Raw genomic sequence first — 17,912 nt, 5'->3', positions numbered from 1 at the left:
CACTGGACCTTCTCGGGCCCTATAAACTTGGGGTGGGCAGATCTACCTTTAAACGTCCTGGCTTTCTCAGCTTGTGATTGGCCTGCTTGCAGAGTCATTCTCCTTCTCTGCTGGGGGGACCTGGCTACTACTAAGGGTATGGGGGGGTGGCGCATCCACCTTGAGTGCGCGGGCGCAAATGCATGGTTACGTTGGGGCTGTCAAGCAAGGGCAAGTTTTGCTCACTAGGGAGAGATGCCTTCGGGTGGGGCTTCAGCACCACAGACAGCAGCCTGACAGCCCCGTCATGGGCGTTGCGGTAGGAGTAGCCAGGACCCCCTAAACCCAGGAATCACAGTCCCCACCCCACCCTTGTCCCTGAACAACCTTTAAGGCTCTAGCCTGTCCAAGAGTGTCATCAAACCCTGCAAGGAGAGCCTAATTTAACCAATCAGGGACTGGCCCTCGAGAGAATGAATTGAGGGAGGACGCCCTGGAGACTGAGCCAATGAGAACTGCGCGCAGCAGAGAGCGTTGCCACGCTATGGAGAGGGCAGACCAATCATAGTGATCCGTACAGTCTGAGCAGCCGCAATGTAGGTCCCCAACTGGCCTCTCTAGGGTTTGCTGGGGCAGACCTGCAGACCCCGGGGACCTCGAGCGATGGTTCGTTCCCCGCCCCCCGCCCCCCACCCCCCCGTTATTCTCCCAGCTCCTGTAGGATCAGAAGCTGTGCCTGTGCGGGGAGGGGGGGCTACTTCTGGGGTCGCAGACCAGACTACGTTTCCCATGAAAACTGCTGGAGATAGCAAAGGAGACTGAGCCCGGAGGCAAGGGGGTGGCTGGGGGATGTGCAGCTCGCTCATCCTCACTGACACTTCCGTCTCTAACTGGGGTAGCTCCCAGTCAGAAAGGTAAAATAAGGCTTTAGCCGCGGCCTCGCTCCACAAGCTGCTAAGGAGTCGGTGGGGCCAATATGCAGGACGCCACAGGGTTCTCCAGGGCACGTGCCTCTGGCTGCGGCGGTCTCCACGTCATGTGGCCGCGGCCGACAGGGCCCAAGCAGGTCGCGCGCCACCTGGTGGCTGCGCGGCCTGGTCTCATTCCTTTCCCCTCTCCCTGGCGGCCAGCGGGATGAGGAGGGAGGCCTCAGCATCCTCCTCCGGGAAATGGGGCTAGGGCAGCCACCTCGCAGCTGCCAACTCCCTTCCCCCAGCGGCTTCCTGTTCCAGGAACACGCCGAGCCCGTTCTACCGTGGGGATTTGGCACTGGCTGTACCTTCGGCTTGGGATTTGCCTCCCCCAGCTTTCTTCAGGGATGGAAACTCTTTGTCATTCCACTCCATGCTCAAATGCCACCTCCTCAGAGAGGCTCTCCCTGACTACTGCCCTAGACAGGACCCCCAGAAACTAACACGCTATTCTATTTTCTGTACTGAACACCTCCCAACTGATCTCTGAGCTCTCTAGGGTGGGGAATGAGTGAGCCATGAAGGATTAGGACTGAGCGTCATGATCAAATTCTGGGAGATGTCCAGTGACCTCCCTGTGTCCCCAAGCTCCAAGCCCTGACCTTGTGAAAAGAGGGAGTGTTTGGCGTCGCCCAGGCACTGCAGAAGCTGACAGGAAAGGGCCTTATCCTGCATGTACCGTCACACTCTGTGCCTGCTTCCCCAGGCCTTGCTTAGGAGGAAGGCACCAGGTTGGATAAGAAAGGGCCCACCCCACCTGTTTCCCAAATCATCCAGGCCTAGGGGAAGGGCATCTCCTTTCTTGCTCTTTAATCTCGCTCTGCTCTCTTGACACAGCTCCAGCAGCCCCGGGCGCCAGCTCCGGAGACGGGGCGGAGTGAGGGGGACCAGCCCTGGGGAAGGGCAGGGGCGCCTCCTTCCGGCCAGCAGTCCTGGCAGCCCCTGCAGCTGTCCAGGCCCAGCAGGCCCGGGCGTGTTAAATAAATAGGGCAGTCAATGGTTGTGTGAGTCAGGCGGGCTTGTGGTCTGGGTGGCTTTTGAGCGTGTGGAACTTGACACTGTCCAGTTTCTCAAAACGCTTCCCGCAGCGCTCACAGGTGAAGTTGTACTGCACTTCTGCAGTGTGCTTCTTCATATGCCAGTTGAGTGATGCGCGCTGTCTGCACTGGTAGCCGCAGATCTCACACCTGTGGGGAGTCATAGGGCAGCACCGGGGCGGGGTCAGAGCAGGTGCAGCCCAAGCCTAACTACAGGGGTGGGGCCGAGCCCCAGAAACGTGCAGTGCCATCTGGGATGGAGGCCTCCTGGAACTGGGCATGTCAACCCGAGGGGAGGCCACCCATGGGGCCTGCCCTGTGCGGGTCCAGGCCTGGATCCCCTCCCTCCTGGCTCCCTTGGCCCGTCACTCACTGCAGGGGTGTCTCGCCAGTGTGCGTGCGTCGGTGTACTTCCAGGTGGTTCTTCCTCTTGAAGGATTTGCCACAAGTCTCACAGGTGAATTCACGGACACCTGAAAAAAACCGCAAGGCTGAGGCACAGCCCTTGGAGAGGGGGCTATGGAATCTTTCTGCTACACCGCAGAGAACAGGTAGGGTGCAGATGGACCAAACCCCACATCCTCTAGGCTTGAATGCCGACTCTAATAACCAAAGAGTCTAAAACGAGAGGCTCCAGAAGGCTGCTCAGGAACCCGCCTCCCAAACACACAGGGCTGGAATGTGAACTTGGGTTCCTGAGGGGCACAAGGTGCAAACTGTCAAGCCAAGATGGGTCTGAATTTCACCCCAATATGTGACTATTTGGGCAATTTCACATAAAAATTCCAAGTTCTGATCTTGGAAAATCCAAAGCCCTGCCCTTCCGTTGGGCAGAGGCACCAATGCTGGCCACTGTGTCCACAGCTCACACCTTAGGTCAAGGAGGAGCTTGAGCAGAAGAAACTGTCCCAAGCTCGCTCTCCCACCCTGCCCATCTGGGATGGTTCACTGTCCTCCCTCAGCCCCAGAACTGCTCCTGCATGAGACTTCCTTGTAGGAGTGGAGAGGCCAAGGGGCTGAGTTGGGGAAGAGATAACCAGCTCATACCCAGCTCCACGTGACTATAACAGTCAGTGTCACTGTAGCTTGTGCGGCTCCAGCTCACTGAGCACCAGGAAGGTGGGCACCAGGTTAAGCACTGTACTTCCACCATCTCACACCAGCCCATGTGAAGGATAAGGAGGAGGCTCTGAGAAGGGCAGCCCTGCCTGGGTTGGACCCTGCCTGCCCCTGTTCTGTGCCCCTGGGCCTGACCTGAGTGAATGATCATGTGCCGCCGCAGGTGGTTGGATAAATAGAACTTCTTGCCGCAGCCAGGGTGAGGGCACACTTTGGTCTTTCCTTTCCGATGCACAAGGTTGACGTGATTCTGGGGGCGAGAGGGGCAGGAGTGGGGCTGTGGGTGCCATGGAGATAGATGAGGGCAGCTGGAAGGCAGGCTGGGGCTGACCTCGCTGGAGGAAGAAGAGTGCCTTTATACTTTGGATGGACTCCCAAGGGCACAACTCAGATCAAACAGAAGCTTTACTGAGCACCTACAGCCAGGCTCTGGGCTGGGACGTCAATCAACCTTGTCATAACTCTGTGAAGGAGCCCAGCCATGAGCCAAGTTTATGGATAGGAAAACTAAGGCTCCAGAGGCTCGGTGGTTTGCCCGTGTCTCACAGGTGGGCAGTGGCAGGGCTGGGACTGGATTTCGGGGCCATCAGCCCCACTGTAAGCTCTTTGCTTTGGTGTTCTGCTGCCCCGGAGGCTTGGAGCAAGCAGCCCCATATTCACTCATTCCTTTCTCCTTTTACTCTTTAACTCACTAGCATATCCACACTCCAGTGCCCAGTACCAGGCCTGGCACTGGTAGGTGCTCAATCCATGTTTAATGAAAACATGACTTGGCAAATTCAAGAGCCTATTGGTGCCGCCTCCTGTGCCTGAGGGGTGATATGACAAGACCCTCCCTGTCTCTGCCCTTGTGGGATCCCATCTAGGCCCAGAGGGCAAACTGCAGGTACATCCTAGTGGTGCAGTGACCTGGGTGGGGCTCACAGGCCCCAGCAGCCCTAGGGACTGGGCTGGGTTTCCTGGTGGAGGGGCATCCTGAGCTGACAGAGTGGCCTGGGCAGAGGCAGGAGTTCTGGTGGCTGGCAGAGCAGGAGTGTGTGGGGAACCGCCAGGCTAGGACCAGGCAGCCACTCAGGGTGTGCAGCAAGAGCCTGTGGCTGGTTGAGGAGGCAGGACTGGTGCCCTGGGGAGTGAGAGGGGAAGGCAGTGAGGTGACACTCTGTGGCTGAGGCAGGATCTGTGAGAAGCTGCTGAGGTTGGCTGGGGCATATAAGCGTGTGGGAGGCAGGCTTGTGGTGCCTGCTGGGGCCTGGTGGAGCCCTTAGCAAGCTATACTGCCCAGACCCCAGCACATAGGAAGCTGGACATAGTAGCAGCCCCCATCTAGCCACTTGGGAGTGGCCTCACCTGGAAACTACTGAGGGCCACATACACCTGGCTGCAGCCCTCATAGGGACAATGGAACATCTCAAGCAGGCCATCAGCATCCATCACCCGCGACCGCTTGCTCCGTCGCCTCCTGGAGGGGAAGGGGCTCATGGAGTCGAGGCTCCCACACTGGGCTGGCTGTCCTCTTTCCACCCCCACTTGCCCGACACCCACTTCTCAGGCTCCTTGGGGATCTCGTAGATGATGGCTGACATGTCACTGCTGTCCACCTCCTCCCCATCTGCCTCTGCCTCAGGCTCTGTACTCTCAGGAACTGTCGCCGCCAGCTCTGCCAGCTCTGGGGCCACTGGCTCCTCCTCCTCCTTCTTGAGCATGTACAGGTCCTCCTTCTCTACGGGGTGCACACAGGGTGGGTGTCCATGGGGACTAAGGCTGTCGAGGAGCCCACTCCAGGGCCACTCTTTGCCCTCCCTCTCCCACATCCCTCCCAATCCCCCGCTGGACCCCCAGACCTTTCTTGGTCTCCATGCCTGCCATGGTGGTGGGGTCCATAGTGCTGGGCTGGCTACCCTCAGGCTCCGTCTGGGTATAGGCTGCCACACCCTCCATCATGGTGCAGGGTACCTCGTCGCCCAGGCCCCCAACGGGAGCACTGCTGCCTGCTGCCACGTTGAGGTGGATGCCCTCGGCCGTGAGAGCATCGTAGCCAGGGCCGGCGATTATGATCACCTGAGAGCCGGGCACCATGCCTGGCATGGGACAGCTGGCCACCACTTCACCCAGTGCCTCCTGGGGCATGTTCTCAAAGAGGGTGCCAGGGCCTGGGCCCACTTGCACAGGTACTGGCACACACACCACTGTCTCCAGGGCTTCTGGCCCACTGCTGGCTGGGTTGGAGCACAACGGGGTGCCTTGCTCAGCCAGGCTCTCCACGTGGTGGACATCGAAGGGGATGTGCACGCCGTCTTGGGTGATGAGCCCACTGCTTCCCACTGGGCTGGTGGGGGTCACTGCTGCTGTTGCCACTGTCACCTTGGTTGGCTGGCTCTCAGGGGGCTCCTCAGAGTCAGAGCCAGAGCTGGAGTTGGCAGAGTCGGAGCTGCCGGCCACCAGGCCATTGTCCACTGTGGTGACAGAGGAAAGGGGATGGTTACAATAGTGGCAGCAGCTGGTGTTTGTTGAGGGCTCACCAGGGTGCTGTGACTCCTCACTGCCACAAGCAGCAGTTACTTCTCAGTCCCCTTCCTCCCTAATTGTCTCTGCCTCTCAAAGATGCTATCCTCGCTCAGGGTCTAGACCCACTCTGGTGTCCTGGCCCCTCTCTCCTGGCTCTTTCTCAGCCTCTTTTGCTCTTTCTGGTCTAGAAGTTTCTAGTAGGGGCCTCTCCTGAGTGTTCTGCTCACCCCAGGGTCTAGCTGAACCAATGGTGTTAAATACTGCCCTGATTCTGACACCAGCCAGGTTTCCAACAATTCAATACAATACTCATCATACTATCCACCTGGATCTAGCGTCAAACCCATAAGACTACCCTCACTTCAGATGCCAGATGCCAGCTGAAGGGCCATCTGTGTTTCTGGTAATAGATGGAGTTCCCACAACTGACCCCCTGCTCAGGTTTGATAATTTGTTAGGACAACACATAGAACTCAAGAAAATGATCCACTCCAATTACAATTTTATTATAAAGGACACAACCCAGCAACAGCCAGATTGAAGAGATGCATAGGGAAAGGACTAGGGGGCAGGGCATAGAGCTGCCATGCCCTCGCCGGGTGCACACCCTCTCCGCGCCTCCTGCTCGCCAACCTGGAGGCCCTCTGAAACTCACTGTTCAAGAGTTTTCATAACCCAATCTCCAGCCCCATCCACTTCCCCAGAGTTAGGGGCAGGGTTGAAGAGTTTGTGCTCTAATCACATGTTTGGTCTACCTGGTGACCAGCTTCTTTCTTGAAGCTCTCCAGGGGCCACTCCCTAAGTCACCTCATTCACATAGACCCAGGTGTGTTCCAAAGGGGCTCCTTCCGAAAGGGACTCATTATGAAAATGAAAAACGTTATCACTCAGGGAATTCCAAGGGTTTTAGGAGTTCTATGCCAGGAACAGGAACAAAGACCAAATGTCTATTTTTATGATGCTGCCACCATCCATACCCTGGTGCCTCCATGTGGACAGCTCCCACCTGGACAACCTGCGGAGCTGCAGACTCCTACATTCCACTGCCTCCTCTGCTGCCCAGCCCCTGCTGTGGGGTCTCAAAGGCATTTCACACTCAGCAACTTTGGACTCTGAAACTTCCTTCAGAAAAAGCCTGCAGCATTCACGGATGTCCCCATCTCAGTGATGGCAGCTCTGTCCTTCAAGTTTCTCAGGCCAAGGCTCAGGGCTATCCTTGACTTCTCCCTTTCTCTCACACCCACTTACAATCTGTCAGCAAAATCTGTTGGCGCTGCACCCAAAATACATCCACAGGCTGACAGCTTCTCCCACTTCCCCTGTGCATCCTGGTCATGACCTCAACATCCCCCTGCCAGGATCATGCAGTCCCTTCTCCCTGGTGCCCTGGCTCCCATCTTCACCCACCCCCCACAGTCTATCTTCCTCACAGCGGCCACAGGGAGCCTGTGAACACCTGCTCAGGTCAGGTCCCTCCTTCAACCAAGAACCCACTCATCATTTCTGTAAAAGAGACAAAGAGACAAGCCATGCTCTCCAAACCTGAGCCTCTTCCTCCTGACACCCAGGTGGACTACATTTCCCAGCAGCTGGGTCCTAATGGAATGTGAGTGGTAGTGAGCTCCCAGCCACAAGCTTCCACTTCTGTTCCCACTCAGAGGAAACTAGAGCCTGGGATATAAAGAAGCTGGGTCCTGGAGTGGAAGGCAACTTGCGCATCAGAAGCACCACAGCATGTGTTTCAGCAGCTGGCCTTACCTCAATTAACACTCTTCCCAATTCCCTTGGCATGGCAGCCAAAGCTCTCACTGCAGGCACAGGGCCTGTACCTCCTCTCCAGCCTCACTGGCCTCTCGCCCGTGCCTGGGGACACTAGACAGCTTCCTGCCTCAGGGCCTTTGCACTCTCCATTTGCTCTGTCTGAACCCTTTTCTATCAGATGCCTGTGTGGGCTCCCTCCTTCACCTCCATCAGTGGTGTTTTTCCAGGGAGGTCTCTGACCACCTTGTCTCAAATAGCACCCTTTTCCGTCCTTTATTCCCCCTCCAAATATTTCCCATCTTTCAGCGTACTCTGGGGTTCACTTGTCTATCTTGTTTACTGTCTGCTTCCCCTCTAGACAGGGGGTACCTGTACACAGTCCCCAGTGCCCAGAAGGCTGTATGGTACAGTGAGCACTTGTTTGCAAAAATGAAGGAATCTGAGACCAATGCTGTGATTATAGCCCAAGGAGACTGACATCTTACCCAGGTGTTTGGTGCTAACGTCCCCAGACAGGGAGAAACTGGGGACAGGAAAAACGAATGACCTTTAAGTTACACACTTGTGACACAGTTGGGGCACACTGGGGATGTGTCCCACACTCCCAAAAGGTCACATGGAGAATGCATGTGTGTGTGGGGGGGGTGGGGGGTGGGGGGTGGGGGGCGGATCCCAGACCTTGCTCCTCCAGCTATGTGAACAAGCTCTCTGGGCCTAGGGACAACTTGGCTCCTACCTCAGGAGGCACTTTGGGTATTTAATGAGTAAATCCGTGTAAAGGGTTTAGGACAGTACCAGGCTCGGAGTAAGCACCCTATCAATGTTTCCCAGTATCTGTAGTGTCCTAAAGCCCCATCCCCAACTCAGGCCCTGGGGCGGCAGTAGAAGTAGGCAGATCGGTCTCTCTTTCTGACACTCCTCCTTCCTGCCCTTGGCTCCATGCTGAAGGAGGCAGCAGTCACCTAGTGAGCTGAGGGGTGTGTGTCTAGGTCCCTGACTGCAGTGTCCAGCTGTTAAGACTGACATCAGACTCCTCTTAAGATGATAATATTCACAACTGAAATAGCTGTATACCTCCAGCCTCCCATAGCCCTGGCAGGAGGGCCTCTTACTGAGTGAGAGGTGGCAGGGCTGCCCTAGGCACAGAACAGATAAGGGTGCTGTTGGGGAACAGGGCTGGGCCAGGGACACAGCCACTCCCCAAGGCCCCCAATCACCCACAGTAGACATGGCTAATAGGTCCGTGTTCATTCCTAAGAGCCCAGATCCAGCAGCCGCTAGTGTCAAAGTCAGGTTGGGCTGCAAGGGAGCTCCTCTGGGTGTCACGCCCATCACAGCTGGACCCATCAGCAGATGAGCCAGTCATTTTACTCCTAAGGCCTTAATTTCTTTAACTGCTCAGTGGGGCTAATGACAGGGCTGTGCGGGAAGACTTAGGGTAACTTGGGGTCGGCCTGGAGCGGAGCACAGGACAGGATGGCTGAGGGGCGGGCTGCACACTGGGGGCCTGAATGACACACAACGGGATGGCCATTGGCCAGGGCGCCCACCTGGAACACCTCTCGCCCATAGCTTCCCCTTGCCAGCTGGGATGCCACCTGCTCCAAGATGCCTGCCAGCGAGGATTCAGCCCTGTGACTGACCTCACCCTCGGCCCAGGGAGGGCATCTGGCAGCAGGCCCCAGGATCCTTCTCACAGCTCATGCTGAGCCTGTGAGGCAGGCAGGCAGGCATCCCCTCGCCACCCACAGCATCTCCTCTGCTCCCCCATCAGGTCCCATTGGACCTTCATAACTGAGTCCCTTCCAGTCCTGAGCTGGCAGCCAGCCCGCTCGTGCAACCAGTGTGGGATGGCAGAAGAGGGGCATGGACAGTGAGAGATGGGGAGGGTGGCGCGATGGGAGGTAGGGAACAAGACACGGAAAGGGCATCAGATGGATGAGAGATACAGTGGGGGGAGGCAGAGAAAAGGAAGGAGACAGGAGAAGCAGAAAGAGAGAGGAAACATAGAAAGGATGAGAGATAAAGAGAGCAGAGAATGGGGAGCAAGGAGAAGGAGAGCAGGATGGAGAGGGAAAAAGGATGAGACTGGGAGACAGACCTTGAATCCAACAAAGGGCCGGAACAGAGGAGGAGGAAGAGGCCAGAAGAGACGAGTTGCACTGGCAAGTCACAGGCCCAGCACCCTTCCCTACCTTCAGCCACTGGGCCAGACTACCAGGACCCCAAGCCCAGCACTGCCTGTGGCTGGCCTTGGGCACAGATGGGCAAATCGCCCTGTGCCTCAGCTGTCCCTCTGTAAAACAGGGACCACTTACTGGGCTCTGTAAAGACTTGAAGACTGCAGCCAGCCTGATGAGTCTGTGCTCCATCCCTGGAGCCAGGACCAGTGCTGCCTGGTGCTGTGAGGCTTGTGATGGTAGCCTGAGACTGACAAGACCCAGGAGGGTGGGGAGGCCAGGGCGACTCTCCCCTTGAGGAGTGTAGACCCCCAGACATTGGAGGTCACTGTGTACCCTTGCCCCTCAGACCCACCTTTGTCACTGTCAGGGTCTGAGTCGCTGAGTGGCTTCAGGGGTGAATGTAGGTCTTGGAAGTAGCGGTGCCCGGCTTCGCACTGCCACACGGCTGTGGTGTACAGGCCAAAGGTGGGGTCCAGCTCGACCAGGTGCGGCTCATATGGGCAGCGGTGTTTGTGGTCCTCATACCAGATCACCACGTTCTTCAGGCAATTCACATTGCGTCGCCGCCCTGCACACACAGGGCCAAGTAGGTGTGAGGGGCAGGGCTAGGCTGCCCAGGGCAGTGCGACCCCTAGAGCCACTAAGGCCTTCTGGGTCCTAGGGATTGAGACACCCTCCTGGGCCCTGCCTAGGCCTGTCCTCAAGTTCACAGGTGAAGAAACTGAGGCTCAGAGAAGTGACACATAACCTAAAGGTAACAGACTAAACAGAGACTGTCCTCACTGGATGAGTTAAGTCATATAAACAGTGGTGCCTGGCAAACAGTAGGTGCACACTCATTGTTAGCTGCCCTGCCCTGTTCCTACGCTGGCCCCCTAGCTAACAGAGGGTGCCTATGAAACCTTGAGTCAGGTCACACCTGTCCTCTGCTCAGAATACTCCTGGGCTCCCACTTCACTGGGGGGAAAAGCCAGTCCTTCCAGAGGTTTACAAGGCCTTGCATAGTCTCCCCAGTCACCTCCTGTCCTCACATCTGCCTACCCTTCCCTTCCCCTTGCTCACTCCACTCTAGCCTCATGGCCTCTTCCCAATTCCTCAACCTGAGCCAGGTATGGTCCTGCCTCTGGGCCTTTGGATTGGCTGTGTTCTCTTCTTTCAGATAACTGCCTTACTTCCTCCCCTTTCACTCAGATCTTTCCCTTGGTCAGCCACCCCCACCTCCCTGTGCTTCTAGCCCACCTGACTTGTTATCCTTCATCTCCAGGTAGCACTTAAGATACCATCTGTCTGTCCCCATGTTTCTTGTCTCTCTGGCACTGGATGTCAGTGCCCCAAGGGCGGGAACACTGATCTGTGTTGTCTCTCCTGTATATCTAGCACCTACACAGTAGGCGCTGGATGAGCAAATGCTGTGAGGGGGTGGGAACGGTGGAGCAAGACCAATGGGTTCAAATCCTGGTTCTGCCACTTCCCGGCTGGGTGGCTCCAGGCAAGTCATTTGGCCCCTCTGAACTCAATTGATCCCTCTGGCCAGGGAAGAACAAGGGTCCCCATTCCTGAGGGTTGTTAGGGAGGAGGTTAGGGAGTGAAGACACTGACAGGGCACTGAATGCCCAGGAATTGGTACCAGCAATATGTGTGATGATCCTGGTCCCTCAACCAAATGGGAGGAAGCTGCACCAAGCTGGAAGATGAGGAGTGGCCCAGGGAAGGTCCTTGGGCCTAGGGGTGGTGCTCGGGGACTCCAACACAGTGACAACCACTGGGGGCACCATCGGCAGCTGCCTCCTAGCCCAGCACTTGCTCCTTATCGCTATCTCCACCCCTTCGGGAGTTGGGGGTCACAATATTAGCTCATCTGTCCCCTGCCTCTGAGACCTATGAGAAGGGGAGGGGCTCACTACCATCAGACGGCTTTCCCTGAACCTCTGGCTCTCACCCTGTTGGACGGGGCCTGAGACCCACAGCCCAATGTTCAGGGGCAGGAGAAACGTGTTCCAGGCCTCGGCTCGGACTGCCCATGTCCAGCTCCCCTTGAGCCTGGCACATGATATGCCCTTTAAGCCCCGGCACAAGCTGTTCTCTCTGCTCTGCCTGGCTCTTCCATAGCTGACTCCCACATGCTAGGCAAGAGAGCGAAGGAGTTAAAGGGACTACTCGGGAGAAGTGAGGACCTGAGTCTACAGTCTGGCACTACTACTTTCCAGCTGTGCAGCCTGGGGCAGTGACTCGGCCTTCCTAGGTGTCTGTGTGTGAGATGGGGGTGTGAGAGTGCCCCTGTTGGGCACAGCACAGGTTTGGTCCTGGCCCCACCAGGGGCTGGGTCAGGCCCCATCTCTTGGGCCCTAGTGCTCAAACCTCCCCCACTGTACCCCTGCTCAGCCTGTCTCTTGTCTTTCCCATGAGACTGTGGGCTTTGTGAAGGCAGGGATGGGTACGTCCAGTTCCACAGAGTACCTGGCACATGCGGGCCCTCCACAAAAAGTTGAGAATGAGGGAGTGAAGGAGTGGGAGGGAGGGCACGAGGGAGGGAGGGAGGGAGGGAGGTAATAACAAAGCCAGTTACTCCCACTACCCCATCAGCCTCCCACCCCTTTGCAGCTCCACTTACTTTTCTTCCTCTTTGGCTTTTTAGGGACCTGCTCCCAAGGCTTCCTGCAATAGAGAGAGGCAGGGGGAGTGAGTAGGGCCTGACTGATGATGAGATATTGCACTCATCCTGCTCTGGGTAGAATGTTAACTTCTGTTTCTGGGGTCTGTTTTATTTCTTGCGACCCTTCAGTTGGGCTCTCTCCTGCATGGACACCAGCCCTTGGAGTGGTGTCTAATATCATCACCTACCTCATAGAATAGGAAACTGAGTCTCAGAGTGGGGAGCCTGCCAACCCGGGGTCTCGTGGCCAGGAAGTGGAAAGGTCGGAAAGTGGTAAAGAAACTTGGTGAGGCGTGTAGAATTCTAAGAAGGCCCCACAATCCCACTCTCTAGGGCAAGTACCCTGCATAATCCTCTCCCCATGAGTGGGGCATTCCTCTGAATATGGCGAGATGCCACTTCCATAGCTAGGTGACTGAATTAACCAAGAGGAAGCTTACTGAGCTGGACCTGACCTAGTCAGGGGAGCCCTCAGAAACGTCCTGCTGAAGTTAGAGATTGGAAGCTGAGAATGTGAGGGGGCTGTGGCAAGGACCTGAGAACTGACTGTCTCTGGGAGCTGAGAGCAGTCCTGCCAACAGCCAGCTAGACTGCCAGGACTTCGGTCCTATAATCACAAGCACATGAATTCTGCCAACGCTGAGGGAGTCTGTAAGCAGATCTTTCTCGGTTGAGCCTCTAGATTAAGACACAGCTGGCTGATACCTTGATTTCAGCCTTGTGAGATCCTGAGCTGAAGACTCAGCTAAAATGTGCCAGACTCCACAGTGAGATGAGAAATTTGTGTGCTTTAAAGCCACTAAGTTTGTGATCATTGTTACAGAGCAACAGAACCTGGGCTGCCCTATCCAGGGTCCTGCAATGTCTGCCTCCCATTACTCCCTGACCCTAACAGCCTGCTCTACAAGGGCCCCAGCCCAAAGTGCTGTCCCCTCCAGCAGTCCTGCTTCTGTAGCCAGTTCAGGTTCCATCAAACACCTGTCTCTGGGGCCTTCCCCACCCTGGCTGAGGCCCAGTGCCCTGATTACATGCCCCAGTGAACCACGGCCTCAGGGGGCCCAGGGCACGGCCGGGCCCCTATGGCTTCCTACACCAGGATGGCCATCAACTGGCCATCTGCCAGGCAGTTTCTTCATCTCACTCAGGCCATCTGGCTGTGGCCTGGCACTAGCTCTACATAAACTGAGGGCAGATTCTTTAGATCCATCTCCCCTGGACCTGCTAGAAGCCTCCTCTGCTTCCTTATTCTTCCTCTTCTACGCTGCAGCAATAAGCTCTGTGACCCTGGGTGAGTGACCTTGCCTCCCTGTGCCTCAGTTTCTCCATCTGTAGCATGGGATCTAACAGTACCTTCCTTCCTCATGAGGCTGGCATGAGGTTATGTTCATAGTAAAGAGCATGAGGCAGCCATGGCAATTAGTAATCACTCAGCAAATGGTGACAATAATCATTATGATTATTAATGTTATCACAGAGCCAGGCCCTGGAACGATGACTTCCTTGCTTTGGCTGGGGTCATGCTCTCGTCACAAATATCCCGACAGCCAGTCCAGGGTCTCTCCACAGCACCCCCGCCCCCACCTCTGTCCTCTGTCCAGCCTCATAACAATTCTCAGCCCCCATAGCTGTCTGGTCCAAGGACAGCTGCTCAGGGTGCAGGTCCCTAAAAAGCCAAAGGACAGCTCCTCCATTGTCCTTTCTGCCCCAGGCTCTAACCTTTGCCTGGTGAGTCACCCCCACCTTGACCCATCCCAGGAGCCTCTAACCCCTCCAAGGAGCCAGGCTGCCTAGACCTTACTCCAAACCCACATCCAAACACTCATGGTCATCTCTACCCTCTCATGGCCGGTGCTGGAAACATACTGTGCTGGGGAGAAGCTTGGTGTCACTCAGATCCCAGTTCAAGTCTGATCTCTGCTATTGACTGGCTGTGACCTAAAGCAGGTCTCATCCCCTCTGAGCCTCAGTTTCCTCATCTGTGAAGTGGGAATAACAGCAGTGCCTCCCACAGAGCTGCTCTAAGGATTACACAGGGTCAGGTCACCTTCTGATCCTAAAGCAGCACTTTCTTCTTCAACCCAAATGGCCTCCCCCTACTGCCTGCTTCTCCAGGTCCTACTGCCTCTGTGACTCTCCACAGTGGGCACTTGCATTTGAGGACAATAGTTGTTGGGGCTTCTCCAGGGCCTGACTGTGCTTTCCTCTCAGTGGCCAGCCCCAAATGGTGACTAGCAACTGTCTTTCGCTCTCCTCTGCCTTTCGCTCTCATCCTTGACTTGATGTTCCCACCAGCATCCAACATGCTGATATGTCTAACACATTGGATTAAAATGACCTTGAGCCCCTTCCCTGACAACTTGCCACTCTTTGCCTGAGTTGTCTTCATAGAATTCATGGTCTTCATGTCTCTGCCTTCATCTTCCTTGAGCTTCTTTGGTCAGGGGTTTTCTCCACCATGCAACAAACTGCCCGGTTACAGCCACTAGCAACGGCTGCCTCACTCAGCCCAGCAGCATCTAACCCGTGGATCCTTCCCTGGGGCTAGGACACTGCCCCACCTGGTCCTCCACCTGCTTCCCAGGCTGCTGCTTCTCCCTCATCTCCCCAAATTCTCGAAGCATGGGAGAATGGCACTGGACTCAGACCTGTGTGCTCTGTCCACGCACATCCCCTTGGCAAGCTCCATCACCATACTATCACCACTCTGGTGACTCCCATACTCAGATCGCCTGCCTGGCCCTCTCTGCACCACACCACCACCCCAAGCTTGACACCCCACATAGGAGTCTCATATGCAACTGTCATTCTGTCTCCTAATCTGGCCCTTCTCAGTTAACAGCAACTGCAACTTTCTAGTCGCTCAGGCATTTCTCATATCCACTCCCATCGGCGAACCCTGCTGGCCTCAACTTCAACCATTTCTCTCTACTTCCCTATGGCCCGGCCTGAATTTAGCCCCATCACAGCTCACCTGGAGCAGTGTAGTCGCCTCCTTCCTGGTTTCCCACTTCCTTCCCTCCCCTCTCAGTGTCAACATAGGAGTCAGAATGATGCTTTTGATTTTCTTGGTGTTTAAGTTGTGAAAAGGAAAACACAAACATACAAAGCTAGAAAAAAGAATAGAGTGGACCTCCTTGAACCCATACTAGACAAGCCTCTGTACTCTGCCCTTTAAAACGTCAGCTCCATGAATCAGTGAACTTTGTTTTGTTCACTGCTGTACTCTCAACATCTATATATGTGCCTGACATGCAGTTGGTGCTCAATAAATATTCCTTAAAGAAATGAATGAAGAAACACCAGAAATTCCGCTACTGACCATTGTTTCCCTTTTCCCACTGGCTGCTAGAAATCTCCAAGGCAAATTCATGGCCCATTTGCCATTCCAACTATGTCTCTTGAACCCCTCTGGTCAGGTTTTTACCTAACCATGCCACAAAACTGCCTTGTCATGTCTCTCAACCCAAAAGCACTGATCCTGGCCCCATTGTGTCCCTCGTTTTCTTTTCTCTTTTCACCCTAAGTTTACTTCTACCTGCTTGTCTGTGTTTTACAGCCCTTGAACTGAAATCCTTCTAGGTACAAGACAGGTTATAAACAGTTGAGCAATTGAAATAATCGACTCCCTACCTCTGGTCATGCCTATTCCCCACCAGATACCCCTCACCCTAGTTATTGTATTTTCCCACCTACCCATGGGCCCCAGGACCAGGTTTGTGCTACACACTGCCTGGGTTATCTCAGAGCCTGAGCCCCATTCTTGCAGGCTCCAGCTCAGGCAAACCTAGCTTCTGCAAATACCACTTTCAGCTTAGGGACCTCCAGGGGCTCCCTCTGGCCATTGGTTCTCCAGCTGCACATCAAGTCTCCCTGGAAGCTTTGCAGAAAGAAATACAGGGTCTGCAACTCTATCCAGAGTAGCTGAATCAGAAACTCCAATAGCAGGATACTGGCTTGCGGTGTTTTAAGGACCCAGCATTTCCTGCCCTGCTTTTCGGCATATAAATCAGCCTGCCACCCTGAAGAGTGGGTGCGTGCAATTCAGCAGGATCTGGTTGAGTCTTGACCCTCAAAATCTTCCCCCAGAGAAACATGCGAACATGTGCAAATAAAATCAGGGCAGAACAAGGGTTGCAGCACTGTTCATGGTGAATAACCATCATTCTAACAAGCTAATACCCAGAGTGCCAGTACTTTTCTAAGCCCTTTGCTGTATTTTTAACTCATTTAATCATCACATCAACCTATATGGCCAGAAGTGAAAAATTCCACCGACACTTTACACTCTCGAGATTGAGACTCTGCAAAGATCTCTGCCGTCCACCTGTGCAGCTAACCTAGGGCTTCTTCATCTGATTCTCCCTGGGTTGAGGAGCCAAGAGGTTCAGAGAAATGCGATTTGCATTGTGAGGGGTCCTCAGCGTACGTGGGGTCTAAGGTTGTGGGAACAGGGCTACACACAGTCCAAGCTGGGGTACTGGAAACTCATGAGAGGCACGGTTGGATGGCCCAGGCTGTGCAATCATAGTCCCAGGCTGCATTGTGAGGGTTTTAGGGGATGAGGCCTGTGAGATCCCAGGGGCCAGCAAGGACCTCCAGCCACCGAGGCCTCAAAAGGCAGGGAAGCAAGCGCCTCCAGGGAGTCGGAACGCTTGCAGGTGGGGCCCGTAGCAGGATTGGGCAGCCAGAGATGTAGCGGGCGGGGCCAAACGCCCAGGAGGCGGGTCGAGGCTGGGCGCATCCTTGGATTGGGCGTTCGGAGCGTCGGGAGGCGGGACCGCAAACCAGGCGCATCCCAGGACCGACAGACGGAGACCCAGGCCTGCACCCGGGCCGCTGGGCGGGGCTCAGAGGTGCCAGGGGCGGAGCCTAGGCGGAGAGGGCGGAACCAGGCTCAGCTGGGGGACGGGGGCGTCTCTTCCCTCGATCCCTCCCTCCTTCGGGCCCTCTCACCCGTGGCGACTGCTCCGCTGGCTGCGCTCCAGCGAGATGAGGTAGGCAGCGAGCTTGGCGTCGCTCCAGCCGCTGCGGCGCCGCAGGTCTACCCAGGGCCCGTGCGCCTCGCCCAGGTACACGCGCCGCACGTCGTACTTCTTCCGGGACTCGAGCCGCCGCCGGGCCCGGTCCGACTCCGTAAGCCGTGGCCGGCCGCGCGCCTTGCGGCCCGCTGCACCCTCCTCGGCCGCCGCCTCCCCGCCTGCTCCCGCCTCAGCCTCAGCCTCAGCCTCCGCCTCTGCCTCAGGCGCCCGCTCCGCCATCCCCCCCTCCCTGGTTACCAGTCTCCCCCGTTGTTAGGAGCCCGGCAGGAAGTGGCGTGCATCTTCTGCGCCGCCGAGAAAATTCTCACGGACTCTCATTGCCTTGCAGCGTCAAAAGAAGACCGAAAGCGGAAATTGCGCATGCGCGCAACAGGCACATGCAACCACCCGTTACCCTTTTCTGTTAAAACTTTCTAACTTCGTGGAGACGGAGGGAGGGGCTGAAGGTCTGAGGACAGCCTTGGGAAGCGGCAAATGAACCCGTAGACCTTGGGGAGTGAGGCGCTCCTCCTCCCACACCTTTATGCTGAATGCATGCTGGGGATAAAGTAAGGGTGGGAGCTGTAGGTGAAGGTATAGGTAAGGCCTGGGTCTGATCTCTTAGACTGGATTTTGGAGAGCCCTTGAAAAGCATACCACCAGGCTTTAACGGTGCAGGGATGCCA

At 55.9% G+C, this 17,912-nt stretch overlaps 1 protein-coding gene across 2 annotated transcripts; it reads right to left on the bottom strand.

Moving 5' to 3' along the window:
- Nucleotides 1-1,743: 1,743 nt before the first annotated feature.
- Nucleotides 1,744-17,808, bottom strand: ZNF653 (zinc finger protein 653). Of its 2 annotated transcripts, XM_016153522.2 has the most exons (9): nucleotides 17,162-17,808; nucleotides 12,167-12,210; nucleotides 9,908-10,123; nucleotides 4,948-5,559; nucleotides 4,649-4,826; nucleotides 4,454-4,565; nucleotides 3,242-3,356; nucleotides 2,361-2,460; nucleotides 1,744-2,137 (listed from the first exon to the last, which is right to left on the bottom strand). In XM_016153522.2, the coding sequence occupies exons 1-9, from the start codon at nucleotides 17,464-17,466 to the stop codon at nucleotides 1,960-1,962; spliced, it is 1,860 nt and encodes a 619-aa protein (XP_016009008.1). In that variant the 5' UTR covers nucleotides 17,467-17,808; the 3' UTR covers nucleotides 1,744-1,959. The 2 variants fall into 2 exon arrangements, with proteins under 2 accessions (XP_016009008.1, XP_016009009.1); XM_016153523.2 differs by lacking the exon at nucleotides 3,242-3,356 and having other exon boundaries at nucleotides 1,961-2,137.
- Nucleotides 17,809-17,912: the final 104 nt, after the last annotated feature.

The sequence above is a fragment of the Rousettus aegyptiacus genome, unplaced genomic scaffold (assembly GCF_014176215.1).
Source record: "Rousettus aegyptiacus isolate mRouAeg1 unplaced genomic scaffold, mRouAeg1.p scaffold_m13_p_16, whole genome shotgun sequence".
Classification (NCBI taxonomy): Eukaryota; Metazoa; Chordata; class Mammalia; order Chiroptera; family Pteropodidae; genus Rousettus; species Rousettus aegyptiacus.
Note: the sequence above shows the minus strand (reverse complement) of the source record. Positions and strands in the feature narration are given on the sequence as shown.

Excerpts from the sequence above, each read along its gene's own strand:
- ZNF653 (XM_016153522.2), bottom strand. The coding sequence starts at position 17,466 with ATGGCGGAGCGGGCGCCTGAGGCAGAGGCGGAGGCTGAGGCTGAGGCT. Across the intron at positions 10,124-12,166 it reads AAAGCCAAAGAGGAAGAAAA|GGCGGCGACGCAATGTGAAT; the intron begins GTAAGTGGAGCT and ends CTGTGTGTGCAG. Across the intron at positions 2,138-2,360 it reads ACTGGCGAGACACCCCTGCA|GTGTGAGATCTGCGGCTACC; the intron begins GTGAGTGACGGG and ends GACTCCCCACAG.